Here is a 17,196-nt window from a genome sequence, read left to right as displayed (position 1 = left end):
GAATCATCTTTGACAGCAATTACAGCATTCTTTCTCGCTACATCTCTAAGAGCTTTGCACACATTGATTTTACAATATATTTACACTACCGTTCAAAAGTTTGGGGTCATTTAGAAATGTCCTTGTTTTTGAAAGAAAAGCACATTTTTTGTCCATTAAAATAACATCAAATTGATCAGAAATACAGTGTAGACATTTTTAATGTTGTAAATGACTATTGTAGCTGGAAACAGCTGATTTTTAATGGAATATCTACATAGGCATATCTACATAGGTGTTCCAATGGCACGTTGTGTTAGCTAATCCAAGTCTATCATTTTAAAAGGCGAATTGATCATTAGAAAACCCTTTTGCAATTATGTTAGCACAGCTAAAAACGGTTGTGCTGATTGAAGAAGCAATACAACTGTCCTTCTTTAGACTAGTTGAGTATCTGGAGCATTAGCATTTTGTGGGTTCGATTACAGGCTCAAAATGGCCAGAAACAAATAACTTTCTCCTGAAACTTGTCAGTCTATTCTTGTTCTGAGAAATGAAGGCTATTCCATGCGAGAAATTGACAAGAAACTGAAGCTCTCGTACAACGCTGTGTACTACTCCCTTCACAGAACAGCGCAAACTGACTCTAACCAGAGTAGAAAGAGGAGTGGGAGGCCCCGGTGCTCAAATGAGCAAGAGGACAAGTACATTAGAGTGTCTAGTTTGAGAAACAGATGCCTCACAAGTCCTCAACTGGCAGATTCGTTAAGTAGTACCTGCAAAACACCAGTCTCAACGTCAACAGTTGAAGAGGCGACTCCGGGATGCTGGCCTTCTAGGCAGAGTTGCAAAGAAAAAGCCATATCTCAGATTGGCCAATAAAAAGAAAAGATTAAGATGGGCAAAATAACACAGACACTGGACAGAGGAACTCTGCTTAGAAAGGCAGCATCCCGGAGTCGCCTCTTCACTGTTGACGTTGAGACTGGTGTTTTGCGGGTACTATTTAACGAAGCTGCCAGTTGAGGACTTGTGAGGCGTCTGTTTCTCAAACTATTGTTCAAAAACAAGGACATTTCTAAGTGACCCCAAACTTTTGAACGGTTGTGTATATTTTTCATATATATATCATTCTTACGTAACTGTTGATCAATGTACATCAAAATATATGCACCTTGATAAAGGTGCAACTGAAAATAGGATCTGTCTTCCAACATTGTAATAAACTACAAATGCCCTAGAATAGAGTAGAATCGAATGGAATAAGTAGAAACCCTCCTCTCCATCCATCCCTCCATCCATACATTTACATTACTGTAATTCGTGTAAAAAAAATGATAGAACAGTTGCACAGAGACTGGTATTTAGCACATTTTATTAAAACTTTTAATAAACGTATCACAAATATTTAGGCTAGCATAAAACCAATTGTGTCATTATATTTCAAACCATACAACTATATAATGCTTTTGGGATATGAAAATTCTTTGTGTACCTTTTAGGTTAACAAAATATTAAAAAAGAAAAGAAACAAAAATCCTAAATAGACCATTATTTTTATTAGTAACCAATGTTTCAGATAGATTGTGCATACTGCTGTATCTATTTCACAGGGATATCAAAAGGCTTTGAATTGGCTTGCACCATATTCTCAAATGAAACTTTCTGAAATTTGACCTTTGAAGGGACATTTTCCCAGATGCACAAGCGTTGTGATCTATGATATGATCACAAAATCAATCTGAACGTCATTCATGGCAGCAATCACTCATGGGACCAATATGTGATTTGGCACAAATTTCCTCCTAAACATAATAATGAAAGGGATGAATGATGAGCAATACGTAAACAACATGATCTTGCACTTTTCATTTTGTGTGTATCCCTAGAAGGAATGGCTAGCATACTGCTGTTTCCTCCTCTTTTTGGCTCTAACATGAGATATTACGTTATACAAAAAAGAGTGAGAGAGACAGGGAAAGTTCCAGAAAAAGGAAAGCATCAGTAGTCCTCAGCTGGAAGAGAGAAACAGAAAAGGAAGGTGTTACCCATGGATGAACCAGCTGAACCAAGCCAATGAGGAAGAGGAGCATGCGATCCCTTCCAATCATAGGAAGATCAGAAAACTAAAACAGGAAGTGGTATCATGCAGGCATGCAGGGGCAGTCAGACGGACGATTGCTTACTTTCTATCGTTAGGATACAGGTGCTGGCAGCGGTGCCTCTGCTGTTGACAGCTTTGCACATGTACTCTCCCTCATCCTCAGGGAAGGTTTCTGGCAGGTAGAGGCAGAATGTCTCCCCTCTCTCTATGTACTGATAGTCCTCACAGTCCTGGAGCATCTCCCCCTCAAACCACCAGGTTACCTCCGGCTTGGGCTCCCCGGTGATCTTCACCGTGAACCGAACTGGCTCGGCATCCACCACCGATTGGTTCTTCAGGGGCTTCTTAAACCACGGAGCCCCCGACCTGGCGTGGTCCTCCTCATCCTCATAGGCTGCCGAGCCATTGATGATGCTTCCCTCTTCCTCCTCCTCATCTTCCCTTTTCTGCCAAAGACATGACACGTGATATCACATTTACAATTTTTGGAACCCCTCCCCCTCTCACATTACCACTTCGGGCTGAACTGAACTGTCATGCGTTTTTAGAATGTCATGCGTGTCAAGCATGCCCACAGTTTAACAACGAGAAACCCGATGATTGAACCCGATGAAAGAGGGATTTACTTTTTGGAGAGCGGCGTCAATCTCTTGCTGCTCGAACTGCATCCTCTGCAGCTTCTGTTCTTCCACCTTTTTCCTCTCCTCCTCCTCTCTGGCTTTGGCCATTTGTTCGAACCGTGCACGCATGTCCACCTTCTGTCTGAACGGAGCCTCCTCAGCCCCCTTCTCTGTGTCCTTTTTGCCGTCATCATCCTCCTGAAAAAACAGCCCTTACAGTAAGTGAGTTCAGAAGAACATGATACAGACCAACATGTTGGCGTTCCTAAGCGATTCTGAAGGATCGTGCTCAAATATATACCTCCTGGATCCGCTCTTCTTCCCTCTCTTTGATTTCCTCGTCTACGGCCTTTCTCTTTGCTCTCACGTCCTCAATCTTTTTCTGGATCTCCTCGTCTTTCAACTGCTTGATCTTCTCAAACTTGGACTTGAGGTTTTTGGCCTGGATGGAGCCGGTCCTCTTGAGTTTCTTCAGCTCCTCATACTCCTTACTCACTGTATCAGAGCACTCATTCACTTCATCCTTTGGAAAGAAGCACATTGAACTGATTAGTGATGAGGATACGATCACAATAGAAGCATACAGTAAGCTCCAAAAGTATTTTCTTTTGTATTGGCTCTGTAGTCCAGCACTTTGGATTTGAAATGGTACAATGACTATGAGGTTAGTGTAGTCTGTCTTTAATTTGAGGGTATTTTCATCCATATCGGTTGAACCATTTAGAAATTACAGCACCTTTTTACATTTTAGGGGATCAAAAGTCTTGGAACAAATTCACCAATATGTGTATTAAAGTAGTTAAAACTTTAGTATTTGGTCCCATATTCCTAGCGCACAATGATTACATTAAGCTTGTGACTCTACAAACTTGTTGGATTCATTTGCTGTTTGTTTAAGTTGTATTTCAGATTATTTTGTGCCCAATTGAAATTAATGGTCAATAATGTATTGTGTCATTTTGGAGTTTATTTTACTTTTATTGTTAATAAGAATAGAATATGTTTCTAAACACTTATACATTAATGTCAATTCTACCATGATTACGGAAAGTCACAAGCTTGTGGTAATCATTGCTGCTAGGAATATGGCACCAAATACTCAACTTTTGACTACTTTAATACACATATAAGTGAATTTGTCCAAATAGTTTTGGTCCCTAAAATAGGGGGACTACGTACAAAAAGTGCTGTACTTTCTAAACAGTTCACCCGGTATGGATGAGAATACCCTCAAATTAAACAGTCTGCACTTTAACCTGATTTTATCATTTCAAATCCAAAGTGCTGGAGTACAGAGCCAAAACAACAAAACAATTTCCACTGTCTCAATACTTTTGGAGCTCACTGTTGGTCTTATGGTTTAAACTGGGGCCGTATGTACCAAGCGTCTCAGAGTAGGAGGGCTGATCTAGGATCAGGTCCCACCTGTCCATGTAATCTTGGGATTGTGATCTAAAAGGCAAAACTGATCATAAATCAGCACTCCTACTCTGAGACGCTTGATAAATACGGTCCCTGGTTCTCCTCGTCTTGTCATCAATCTCTGCAGTTGGTAGTTCCATGCCAATATCCATGAGACTTCCCATGTGGGTTTTAGTTAACAGCATTGTGAGACTGATACCATGTTGATGACTGACCTCTCCCATCTCTTGTCTGAGCTGCTCAAACTCCAGTTTCTCCTGCTCCATTTTCTTTTTGCGCGCCTCCACCTTGCGCTTCCTATCGGCTTCCTCCTTCTGCTTCAGCAGCTCCTCAAAGTTCATCTCTAGTTTCCCAGGGTGCAATGCTTCCTGGGACTCGCTCTTGAACATCCCTTCCTCTTCCTCGTCTAGCACCTGGTGGAATACAAACACAGAGCATGGTGTCATTTGACATTTCACTATAAACCAATCAGAATCAAACAGCACAAATAATCTTTAATCACAAATCAATCATCATAGCAGCTTCCAATAGCAATTTAATCCACCGGTTTAACCCTCCCAGAATGAATCACAAACAGTGAAGCACCCAATGAAAAGCAAAGCTAAGCAACATAGACACATTGACCAGCAAAGCTAAGAGAACCAAATCACATTGATCTTCTCATCAGATACTGTAAAAAGCCCTAGAATGAGATGAAGATTTTTAATCTCGTTCTTGTAAGTCTTTCAACAGCATTGTAGAATCAGTCCAAGTAACCAGGACACACTATTACACACCGATGGGGAGCCACTTTTAAAGCAAGCCAGCAGTGTTAGTATGCCTACTGAATATCCCATTCATACAGACCATTCACATCCATGCATAACCTTTGACTTACAATAAGAACTTACAGTATTAGCAGTTCATGGGAAACACTGTGTTATTTCTTCTTAGTCAGTGTACAAATACAATTGTCATTTGAAAGTGAAAATATCTTACTTCTCCATCTTGATATGAAGTCTTAGATTTTTCCCGATCCAGGGGGCTCTTTAAGAAGATCATTTGAAAGTAGGAACAGCAATTGCAAGTGTAGTGTTTCAGTAATGTTACATCATCATGTAGGATTAATCCATGTCCTATTATAGACCAATTAGAGATTGAGTTCTTATATTAAATATAGGCTACCTCAACTGTTAATATTCGGGTTAGTTTTCAGTAGATTGGTCACACTTTAAACAAACTATAACTTCAATTGAACTATAAGAACTATGGAGTCATAATAAAGCCTTCGTAAGGCCTACACAAATCATTTGTTTGCAAATGTAATTTGTAGTTTGTTTAAAGTGTGAGCATTACATTGGATATGTGCTCAGATGACACAGCTCAAGCAGAGTTCATAATATCGCACAGCGTGAGAAACTGAAGGTATTCATCTGTGACATACACACGCAAAACAAGTTCCAAAAAGTAACTCACTGTGGCTCTAATCATGATGAAAAAACAGGAATAAATGATTCATCAAAATAATTTCAATCTTTTCACATGCTCCTTCTGAACGTAGCCTACTATAACCAACATGTTAGCGCAGGGCTTCATAAGCAACATGCTGGTGCTGCCTGCAGAGGTATGTTCATAGAGATCCTATGATTCACAAATGTATTGTTTTATACCATAGTTATACCATATTTGATCTGTTTCTAAAAATCACATTTCTTCCTAGTGTAATACCCTTGTTTGAACCAGGTATTGAGTTTATTTGTTATAATTAATTGGTATTATATTTAAAAGATGATTGAATTGCTCCTAAACTGTAATGTTGTTAATGCATTATGCTTTTTGAAGAAATATTTATTTAATGTATAAGTGAATAGTTCGTTTTACTTTGAAGTTTAAGTTTGACCAATAAGGTCGCTTGTTAAGTTGTGGCCAATGGGAGTTGACCTGGTTAACGGGAGGCCTGGGAAAAAGAGAGGGAAAAAGACTTTGATGAAAGGATGGACGTTTTACCTTAGGACAGTTGGTGAAGAAAAATTATAAAAGAAGACGACAGAACTAGAACAAAACCCATAGCTACTAAGACATGAAGGGAAATACATGTTTTATTTTATAAAAGAGTTGTTATAATTTTGTTAAAACTTAGTAAAGACTGAAGCTACCGTCTCGTCGTGTAGGTGTTTGCCAGCCTTGAGGTTAGCCTAGCATCGAGTGACACCGGGAGATAATGTCTTGGGAAGCTTAACGAGTTCGTGTTCCCATGGGATATCGGTTACGGCTAAGGAATACTGTCTGCATGGGTAGTTGTGCTTGCCTTGGACTTTGTGAGGAAACCTGCATGGAACTACCATACTTCGCTGAAGGAATATCTACCAAGCAGTGAGTAACCACAATGTGAGGTGCTTCAGGATATTTTTGGGTGTCTCCATTTTTTTTGAGCTCCAACGCGCGCCAACGGTTTATTTAAGCTAACTTGAAATAATTTGGACACAGTTGTGCACAACTCATTGGGGATTATTTTTTATTTCTTTTGATGTTGTGTCTGAAAATGTATTTGTGTTTGAAAAGGTTTTAATACACATATGGAACGTTATGTATATTGCCTTGGTGGAGTCATTGATTGTTTCAATTTATTTTAATGCATGGGATGGTTTATCCTGATTCAGTAACAGAAACCTATAATCATTTCATCTGAAGTTAATACCCTATTGTCATAAGCCTAGATAGTTTACAATAGGAATTCTTATTGGAGATGTCCTTCTCACCTAACATCCCATGCTGCTGAGATACTCTGCATAAGTTAATATTGTGAGAGTCATATTCGAGCCTGGTGAGAGGGTTACACTGGCAAGATGGCAGATTTTTTTATCATGTTGCTAAGATGCCAAATTCCTCTAGTGAATTGTAGGATCTCTATGGGTATGTTACCCAGTCCTACCATATTCTTGCGGGCCTCTGCGAAGAGCCTCTTCTCCTCCTCCAGCCTCCTCTTGGCCTCCTCCTCTGCTTTCTTCTCCTCCGCCTCTCTCCTCTGACGCTCCTTGTCCTCGAAGCTGATGCACAGCTTCCCTGGCTTGCTGCCCTCCAGGTTCAGCATGGCCAGCAACACCTCATCGTCATCATCCACTATCTGGAGAAGGGGACAACAACGAAAGAGCTCAAACTAGTGTCTGACATCTCTGGGTGGGATCAGTATGAAAAAGGAACTCTAAACACAATGACCAGGCTAGGGGCTTTGCCTGGTCCCACATCAGTTTGTGCTGTATAGCCATCTCCTATGACATGGCAATGACCATAGGAGATGGCAAGACAGCACAATCAGATCTGGGATCAGGTGAAGTGACCATTATATTACTCTCACTGACCATGCTTTTCCTGGCCTCGGCGAAAGCCCTCCTCTCCTCTTCCATTCGTCTCTTGTACTCCGCCTCTGCTGCCTTACGCTCATTCTCTACCCTCTGTTTCTCAAGCTCCTCGAAGCTCAGCCTTAGTTTACCAGGCTGGATCACCTCTCTCTCGCCCTGAGCTCCTTGTGAGTCCTCCTCATCGTCGCCCTGCAAGCACATCAACTTCCAAAATCACACAAGGCACAAGGCTGGGAAGAATAGCTCAGTTGATTAGAACACAGCGCTAACAACAACAGCGCAGGTTCAATCCGGGAAGAGCCTCAAAGCACCTTATCGAAGCTTAATTGTACGTAGTGCTAAATAAATGCTACCGTTAAGGATGCATTGACTGTTTAATACAGGGTTTTTTTCCGGGGGGTTTTCTTGTTCAGAAAAGGTGGATCGTTTTAGGCCTCATCCCATGTTTACAAGATTATGTTCACCTTTGTAACTACATTATACACACCAACATGCAAGCTCTTACAGATTGAGATTGCTTCTTTAAAAGTCTCATCAAGACCTAAAGACGGCACAAGTCAATTTAACACTTCAAAAGCACAAGAGAAAAGCTCTGCAGGATGTATGAAGGGGATATGCAGGGTTGGTACAGAATGGCCACGCTGATAATTTACCTTCAAGGTTTACAGTATCTAGCAAGTCGGAAATATCTGACCTATCACAGGGAAAGTACAGGACATTGAAACGTAATGTGCTAATAAGCTAATAAGGAATGAGCTAATAAGGTTTTATAAGATCAGTCACCATTTCCAGCTTGGCCACTTCGAAGGCTTTCTTCTCCTCTTGCAGACGTCGTTTAGCTTCCCTCTCAGCTTGCTTCCTCAGCCTTTCCTGCCTCTCCTTCTCCGCCTCCTCAAACGTCATCTTCAGTTTCCCAGGAATCACCTGTTCCTTCTCCGTGGGTTGCTCCTCATCCTCATCCTGCGTTGACAAAGACAGTCTACCTTAGAGACCACCATATCCACATGAAGTATCGACACAGACAGAACAGAACGGCTGTCATGAAAGATGAGATTTTCCTAGAAACACCTACAGTGCCTTGCAAAAGTATTCATCCCCCTTGGCGTTTTTTCTATTTTGTTGCATTACAACCTGCAATTTAAATTGATTTTTATTTGGATTTCATGTAATGGACATACACAAAATAGTCCAAATTGGTGAAGTTATATGAACAAAAATTACTTGTTTCAAAAATGAAAAAAAAAATTACAAACGGAAAAGTGGTGCGTGCATATGTATCCACCCCTTTGCTATGAAGCCCCTAAATAAGATCTGGCGCAACCAATTACCTTCAGAAGTCACATAATTCATTGAATAAAGTCCACCTGTGTGCAATCTAAGTGTCACATGATCTGTCACATGATCTCAGTATATATACATCTGTTCCGAAAGGCCCCAGAGTCTGGGGACTAAGCAAAGGGCACCACCAAGCAAGCGGCACCATGAAGACCAAGGAGCTCTCCAAACAGGTCAGGGACAAAGTTGTGGAGAAGTAAAGATCAGGCTTGGGTTATAAAAAAAATATCTGAAACTTTGAACATCCCACGGAGCACCATTAAATCCATTATTAAACAATTGAAAGAATATAGCACCGCAACAAACCTGCCAAGAGAGGGCCGCCAACCAAAACTCATGGACCAGGCAAGGAGGGCATTAATCAGAGAGGCAACAAAGAGACCAAAGATAACCCTGAAGGAGCTGCAAAGCTCCACAGCGGAGATTGGAGTATCTGTCCATAGGACCACTTTAAGCCGTACACTCCACAGAGCTGGGCTTTACGGAAGCGTGGTCAGAAAGAGCCATTGCTTAAAGAACAAAATAAGAAAACACGTTTGGTGTTCGCCAAAAGGCATGTGGGAGACTCCCCAAACATATGGAAGAAGGTACTCTGATCAGATGAAACTAAAATTGAGCTTTTTGGCCATCAAGGAAAACGCTATGTCTGGCGCAAACCCAACACCTCTCATCACCCTGAGAACATCATCCCCAGCAGCATCATGCTGTGGGGATGTTTTTCATCGGCAGGAACTGGGAAACTGGTCAGAATTGAAGGAATGATCGATGGCACTAAATACAGGGAAATTCTTGAGGGAAACCTGTTTCAGTCTTCCAGAGACTTGAGACTGGGAAGGAGGTTCACCTTCCAGCAGGACAATGACCCTAAGCATACTGCTAAAGCAACACTCGAGTGGTTTAAGGGGAAACATTTAAATGTCATGGAATGGCCTAGTCAAAGCCCAGACCTCAATCCAATTGAGAATCTGTGGTATGACTTAAAGATTGCTGTACACAAGCTGAACCCATCCAACTTGAAGGAGCTGGAGAAGAATGGGCAAAAATCCCAGTGGCTAGATGTGACAAGCTTATAGAGACATACCCCAAGAGACTTGCAGCTGTAATTGCTGCAAAAGGTGGCTCTACAAAGTATTGACTTTTGGGGGGTGAATAGTTACGCACGCTCAAGTTTTTAGTTTTTTTGTCTTATTTCTTGTTTGTTTCACAATAAAAAATATTTTGTATCTTCAAAGTGGTAGGTATGTTGTGTAAATCAAATGATACAAACCCCCCCAAAAATCTATTTTAATTCCAGGTTGTAAGGCAATAAAATAGGAAAAATGCCAAGGGGGTGAATACTTTCGCAAGCCACTGTAAGCTGTTCCTTTGTCCTACCAAAGCTACTTCTCTGTGGGCTGCTCCTCATCCTGCTTTGATATAAACAATCTACACTTAGACCCCCATATTACCACAAAGTATTGACACAGACAGAATAGATTTCATTAAAGATTTTCCTTGAAACACTTAAGCTCTTTCTTTGTCCTGTGGGCTGACATAAACAATCTATACCTAGACCACCATATTCCCATGAAGTATTGTATTGAAGTATTGACACAGATTGACATGGATATAATGGCTTTCAAGAAATATTCAATTTTCCTTGATTTCCTCCTAAAACTGCTACGCTGCCAGTCCTGTCAAAGCCTATTGGAGAGGTCCTCCTCAGCTCACCTGTATAACCGAGCGCCGCTTGGCCTCGCGGAAGGACTGCTTGTTCTCGTTGTAGCGCTTCTTCTTCTCCTCCTCAGTCCTCCTCTTCAGCTCTTCCTCACGGTTCTTCTCCAGGTCCTCAAAGTTCATCTTGATCCTGCCTGGAGGTCGCGATGGCTTCGACGGCACCACGCAGACCAGGATGCTGTCATCTCCCTCCTGACATAAGTGGACAAAAGCCATTGTGAGAAAAGGAAATTACATTTAACATGAGGTAAGATATGATAAGACAGTACTTTATTGATTCCCAAAGGGGGTTTAGCACATAAAACATCAATAACACAAACCACTTCCTGGTCTGTGAACTTGACAAATGCTGAAGTGGTTGTGTATAACCAAGTAATGGGCTAAAGCTATGTTATACATTATAAAATTACTAGTTGATACCTGCCTATGTTATGTCAAAATAGAGAGAGAGAGAGAGAGAGACTAACAGCCCATAAAAGAGAACATTCTTTCACTTAATGGCCACCATTTTCAATGGTCAGTCTGTGAATGTCAGCCCTAAAATAGGAGGGGAGGGCAATAGGGGCTAATTTAGTCAGTGGTGTGGGAAACAGTTGCCAGTCACATGTTGTCTACACCTGGCAGTGTATGTGGCTCATGCAGCAGCAGAACTTGTAAGCACGGTGGCCCAATTGTTTATAGCTCATTCGGTCAGTACTGGCTCAGGTTAAAGCTACCTCCCACCCTCAATAAAGACTTCCCCAAGTTTTTCCTCACTACTATACAGTAAAGGTACATGCAGTAGGTTGCAGTGAAAGGAGACAATGAAGATTGAAGTCTATATAGCTTTCACCATGTTCAAGAAACAAATAGATCACTGGAGTAGAACTAAGATCAACAACGTGAGTACAGTAAGCACTGAATACAAGCATTAGGCATAATGCTTCCTAGTACTTCCTAGTGTGTGTTGTCACTTATTGACATCTACCACCTTATCGTATCTAGGTCAACATCAATTTGGAGAACTGGCTTCGGTCCAGTTTGGCATGGGTATAGCTACAGCTAGCGTCAATGCATAAAGCGTCATTGCAACTAGCGCTGAATGCCTTCGAAGCAGCAATTTTGTTTGTGATCCATTCTAAGGATACTAAAGCCACTACGTGATGACTAGTGAGGAAAACCTTGTTCAACTTGACAGATACACCCAAAATTCATAGCATATGACCTGAATATGTGTTCTCAGAGCTGCTGTGGCTTGCAGCTCCACTGGACTCCACTGCAGGATTTCCCTCCAACCTGCACCAACTGTTAGCCTTTCAAATGGCACTTAAAATAACTCATCTGGGTGGCAGCTGAGGATTACCTGACTGATTACACATAGATGGAGGCCAGTCCCTCAATAGAGGCAGCGTCTGAGCAATCCAGCCCTACTGTCCCACTTCCCTTATAGGCTACACTACAGTATACCTGGAAGGAATCCCACAAGTTTACCTCTGCAGCTTTCTTGGCCAGCTCCTTCTGCATCTTCGCTTTCTCCATGATGTCCTGGGTGGCGCGCTTCTTCCTCTCCTCCTCCATCCTCTTCCTCTCCTCCTCCTGTCTCTGCTTCTCCATCTCAGCAAACTTCCCCTTCACGCTACCTGTAGAGTGTAGAACCCACATGTAGATGACGATGAAGATGAGACCACAGCACAAACAACAGGGTCATGTTCATTAGGCATGCAACGTTTTAAAACGTTTTGCAACTGGAATTGAAAATGAGCGTTCCTTGTTGGATGAGTCCAGGTAGTCCCTCCCTGTTTCAGTCCGTATCCTTCAGTTTGTTGCCAAATGAATTTGCGGTGAGATGAGGTGAGATGAGAATTAGAACAGAGCCCTCTTCCTCAGCCCTCTCCCAGCCCACCTGCCCTCCTCTACACCCTCAACAATACCCCCATTTCCTACCTGTGATCTTGGGGACGTAGGATTTCTCTACCTTGGCTGGCTTCACCTCCTCCTCCTCATCACTGGAGGCGAGTAGTTCTTTTATCTGTGGTGGATCAGAGGGAGAGCTTTGCTGAGAGGTTACCGGTTTATCTGGGATCATCTGCTTTGCACACTCAGGAGCCATGCTGGTCCCAGCAAGTTCTCAAGCCCCTAATCCTGTGTAATTGCACATGCATGTGACCTGCAGGTAGGCCTCTGATTGGATCATGTGGTTGTGACATGGGGGAGATCAGCATGTAGGCATCCCGTCTCAGAGAGTTGACTACGATAGTACAGGGCGTTTTCTTCCCCCCTCCTGAGTATCAATGTGTTAATCCCTCGTATCGGACACTGTTTGTTTTACAACGCTGCATCCTGTGATACAGCTTGTGGTAAAGGACAACATGCATAAAATGCACAATTGATTTAGTACGTTATCAGTAAATATCAGTAAAAATGTTTTTATAATAATCACCCTAGATGGATAAAAGCACAACCCAAACACAACTACAAGGTATTTCAATTAAATAAAAAAGGTGTGATTTTTCTGCACAAAGTGATATGATGACGTTCTCCAGTACACCCACACTGTGGTTGTTGAGGCTAGTGCTCCATACCATGCAGGTCACAGTTAGTTGGGGTTATCTCTGTCTTGTTTTGACCCCCGACCTGTTGCTTCCTGCGGTTGTATTCCCTCTCCTTGACATACTGCTCCTTCCTCTTTTGGTGCTCCTCCTGGCTCCTCCTACTGTTGCGCTCCTCCCTGGCCTTCTGCATGGCCTCAAACTTGTTCTTCACGTCAGCCTTACCAATCTGGGGCACGTAGCTCCTGGCCACCGGCTTTTTGAAGCGCAGGAGTCTCTGGAGAAAGATGAAGATACAAGTGTCAATGTAACATTTTGTAAAGGATTGGGAGTGTGCTAAGGGAAAGATTCATAGGAGTGAAATCCATAGGGCTGAGAGTCTAAGAACTCAAACCCATGTTGAATAGTGCTATTCAGTTGAACGTTGCAGAAACTTTATGAGAGATCTACAGGCACACTCCCTAATGTAACATCAGTAATTGTCTCAACAACCTACTATATTTAATATTGAACATGCCCAGAAGTAAACCTTATTATTAAGTAAGCTAATACATCAACTCCAACAGGGTAAACTCACAGATATGGCCGTGCTATGGCCATGCCTCACCTCTTGTTTCAGTGCCACTTCAGATATGTTCTGTAACTGGTCTTTCTCTTCTTCCTCTTTTTCATTGTCCATGTCATGAGCCACACCATTTTGTGTCACATCATTCTTGTCCTTCCTCGATCTTGACCTTTGCATTGGCTCGTCCTTTGCCGTATCATTTTCTCTGTGCTCCACCTCACTCATGTTGTGTGCCTCATCTTCCTCATCCTCCTCAGGCTCTGTGTGAACCTCGTCCTCTTCGGTGTGAACCTCTTCCTCATTCTCGCTAAGTGCCTCATCATGCTTGTCATGTGGGGCATCGTCCTCTTTGTGTGCCCCAAGCCCGTGCCACTCGGTCGCGACGTCGCCATGCGCTTTATCATTCATATCGGGTGCCACGTCACTCATGTCGCGTGCCACATCGTTCATGCCGCGTGCCACATCAGTCGTGTCGTATGCGACATCAGCAACATTCTGTGCCACCTCAGTCATGTTTGCGCCACTCTGACAAATTGACAAGGTCCTCTTCAAATGTTACCTGTCAAAAAAAGAAAGGTAACATTACGGTATCGTACAATAACAACCTATTAATCTTCACATAATCATTTTATGATTTTTTTTTTAATGCATATCGCTTTAACAATTTTATTAAGTTCCTCTGCCCCATATTCAAACTTTCTCCATCAAAAAATGCTAACTAAATGTAGTCTCATTCTTCTCAACCATCATCAAAGATGTAATGGTATGACGGGTCTACCAATGATGGACTTCAGATTGAGCCAATTGAACAAACTATATTGAATAGACAACAGTTTCACAGGTAAACATTACAAATGGCCCTTTCTGAAATGTGGTGTGGTAAATGACTAGCCTATATGGACTTCAAGAATGTGTGTAACTTTGAATATCTGTAATTGTTTTACTACCCTACATATTACACTGTGAAGCACTTTGTGGCAACTACTGTAAAAGGGCTCTATAGAATACATTAGATTGATTAATTAATACCCTGCCTACACAATATCACATTATAAATAAGCACAATTACTGAGCATCTGAAGTCTTGCGAGTGTCTGTTTGGGGAGGCAGGCACCTCATGGCTGCTGCAGTTTAGGGGAGGAAAGGGTTGCTCCCCCTCCCCAGTATACTGAGCCACAGCACAATGTGCAGGGTCAGAACGCTAAGTATAGCCCACTTGTGTGTCCAGGCCATGTGATCATGGCTATTTCTGATGAGTGATATGCGGTGGGACAGAGCTAGGGTCGGCAGCCGCATGTCGCCCAACAGACCCTTGACAAAACGGCCAGACTTAGTCCCAGACAATCGGATGAGCAAGAGATGTTTGGGCCATAGAGTCATCAGGCACTGAAAAGGTTACTGTTGATCCGTGTGTTAGAAGTCTTAGCTTGGCATCCGGCATGGCTATACGTTTTGAATCTGTTCTCATCAATTCTCTTGGTAATAATACCGAAGTAAAAAGTCAAGGGTTTGCGGTGAACAAAGTGCAGTGCAAAGTACTGCTAAACATGTATATGACCAATACAATTTGATATGATTTGAATAAAAAGAGAGAGGCCAACAAATACAGTGTCATTGATTTGACTGATTGATGGATTGAACGCTTGAAAGGTAGGCCTAAATGTACCCAATGTTGGCCAAATGTTGATTATATGGGCCTACCTAACAGAGTACAACACGTACAACTTTTTGTCAAAAGGATCACCTGTTGCAAATTTGACTTTGAGTTCAAGCTCAGATCGATTTCCCATTACACACCTGATAGACAGCTGTGTTGGCACTTATCACATCAACGACTTTGAGTACGACAACTACTATGACGTTGATGGTATGGATTGCCAGTCTGAGAGTAACAGGTAATTAACTGGATTCTAACAATATATGAACAACCCAAGGCTTCATTCTAAAAATCTTATCTCATCCAATTCACCATTAGACTGGGATCAGTACATCTGTTACAGCTGTGGATTTGGTCATCATAATACACTGCCATCTTCAATCCAGCTGTGATAACCAGGCATGATAATAAAGGTGATAATTCATGTAAATGTTTTTTGGTTTTTTAAACGATACCCTTTTTATCGCAAAATTGTTTCTTTGTATATCACAAATGGACACTAATCCAAATGATACAATATTGGGATGCAGTAAGCAAACACAAAGCCCAAGTCACCATCTCTGTACAAAGAAGTTGCAGGCCTTTGCTGAAATACAAAAACCATTAGAAAAATATAATTCCAGGCATATTTATATTATTGCTGAAGCACTTCAATATGGTATATAAATTTAAGTAGCCTATTGTATCAATCATGACCTCATATTTAATCATTTAGAGTATTACATTTTGGCAAGAAGAATCAAAAGTTATTACCCTAAACATGATCTAGTCTATTGAATTACAGTTTCACCCATGAATACTTTTCTTGACCCCACATTTCATGCAAGGATTTGCCTAGAATAACTTGAACTGCCATATCATAGTTAACCAACACATTTAGGCCTGGCAAGTGAAGTCCTATTTTGGTCTAACAGTATATACGCAGCTGCCACTAAATACCATTGACAATGAGCTAGAAGAATCTGTGTGTTCAAATAGAAATAATCTGTGTTTTAAAAGAACATATCTGGATTTCTTTGATGTTTGGTCATGTTAGACTGACATTAAAAAAGAACAGTACCAAACTAACAGAATATTTTCATTTACAGCTAAACAAAACATGTTTTTGTGTATGTTTTTATACCCAACAGCTGAATGACAAAGCAAAGTCAACTATAGGCCTAACTGAAACATTATTACTTTCAATATTTCACCTTTTTTTATTACTAAATTATAGTTTACTTAACATTATTTTTTTCATTTATATTACAAATCTCAATTTAAAGATCAACAATTGAGGGGCAAATTTGAAACTCTCCCCAACAGGTGAATTTTAACATCCACATATCACACATTATCTTCAACTAAAGTCTTGCAGGAAAAAACGTTTACCTGTTTCAGTGTAATATCCTCCTTATCATAGGAATTTTCTGTACAAATAGTGGATCAAAACAAAAGTAATGGCAAGATGAGAAATCCCAACTTGTCAAAGGACGGTGATGTGTGCGCCTTGTTCACTGTGAGACGACTCAAAGTCGAATGGGTGAGGTTACATATCCGTAACCAGCTTCCATAAAAGTACTACTTTTGTCGTCCAACGCATTCCGCGCGCGCCAGCGACAGGTTCAGCTGTCGCCTCAAATACGCATGGTGCTTTCTGTTCGCTCGACGCAGATACAGCTGCGGTTCTCTCAGCCAGTCTCCCTGATTGTGTTTGTATTTGTCAAATGGTATATTCCCTGCCATTATAACAACATTGCGTGAGTTAAGGAAGGCTACATTTAATAAACTATTTACCATTTGTTGGCATGTTATCTTTCAGCAATTAGGCTACTACTAGTCCTATGATTGACCTTTTTCCACCAGAACATACAGATTGTCTTTTTTTTTTTTTTTTACTGACAGTGTGGTAGGCTCGCCATTTGAACATGTCCAGTGGAGGCTGCTGAGGGG

The 17,196-nt window shown here is 41.5% G+C and overlaps 1 protein-coding gene across 2 annotated transcripts; it reads right to left on the bottom strand.

Annotated features, from left to right (window-relative positions):
* Nucleotides 1-1,337: 1,337 nt before the first annotated feature.
* Nucleotides 1,338-16,928, bottom strand: LOC106613525 (nexilin). 2 transcript variants are annotated; one of them, XM_014215870.2, is made up of 15 exons: nucleotides 16,636-16,928; nucleotides 13,650-14,166; nucleotides 13,128-13,319; nucleotides 12,438-12,522; nucleotides 11,985-12,133; nucleotides 10,509-10,706; nucleotides 8,247-8,423; nucleotides 7,464-7,652; nucleotides 7,037-7,228; nucleotides 5,104-5,151; nucleotides 4,341-4,538; nucleotides 3,005-3,226; nucleotides 2,710-2,901; nucleotides 2,166-2,529; nucleotides 1,338-1,994 (listed from the first exon to the last, which is right to left on the bottom strand). In XM_014215870.2, the coding sequence occupies exons 2-15, from the start codon at nucleotides 14,118-14,120 to the stop codon at nucleotides 1,981-1,983; spliced, it is 2,691 nt and encodes an 896-aa protein (XP_014071345.1). In that variant the 5' UTR covers nucleotides 14,121-14,166; nucleotides 16,636-16,928; the 3' UTR covers nucleotides 1,338-1,980. The 2 variants fall into 2 exon arrangements, with proteins under 2 accessions (XP_014071345.1, XP_045543288.1); XM_045687332.1 differs by lacking the exons at nucleotides 1,338-1,994; nucleotides 5,104-5,151 and having other exon boundaries at nucleotides 2,131-2,529.
* Between the last annotated feature and the right edge of the window lie 268 nt (nucleotides 16,929-17,196).

The sequence above is a fragment of the Salmo salar genome, chromosome ssa10 (assembly GCF_905237065.1).
Source record: "Salmo salar chromosome ssa10, Ssal_v3.1, whole genome shotgun sequence".
Lineage (NCBI taxonomy): Eukaryota > Metazoa > Chordata > Actinopteri > Salmoniformes > Salmonidae > Salmo > Salmo salar.
Note: the sequence above shows the minus strand (reverse complement) of the source record. Positions and strands in the feature narration are given on the sequence as shown.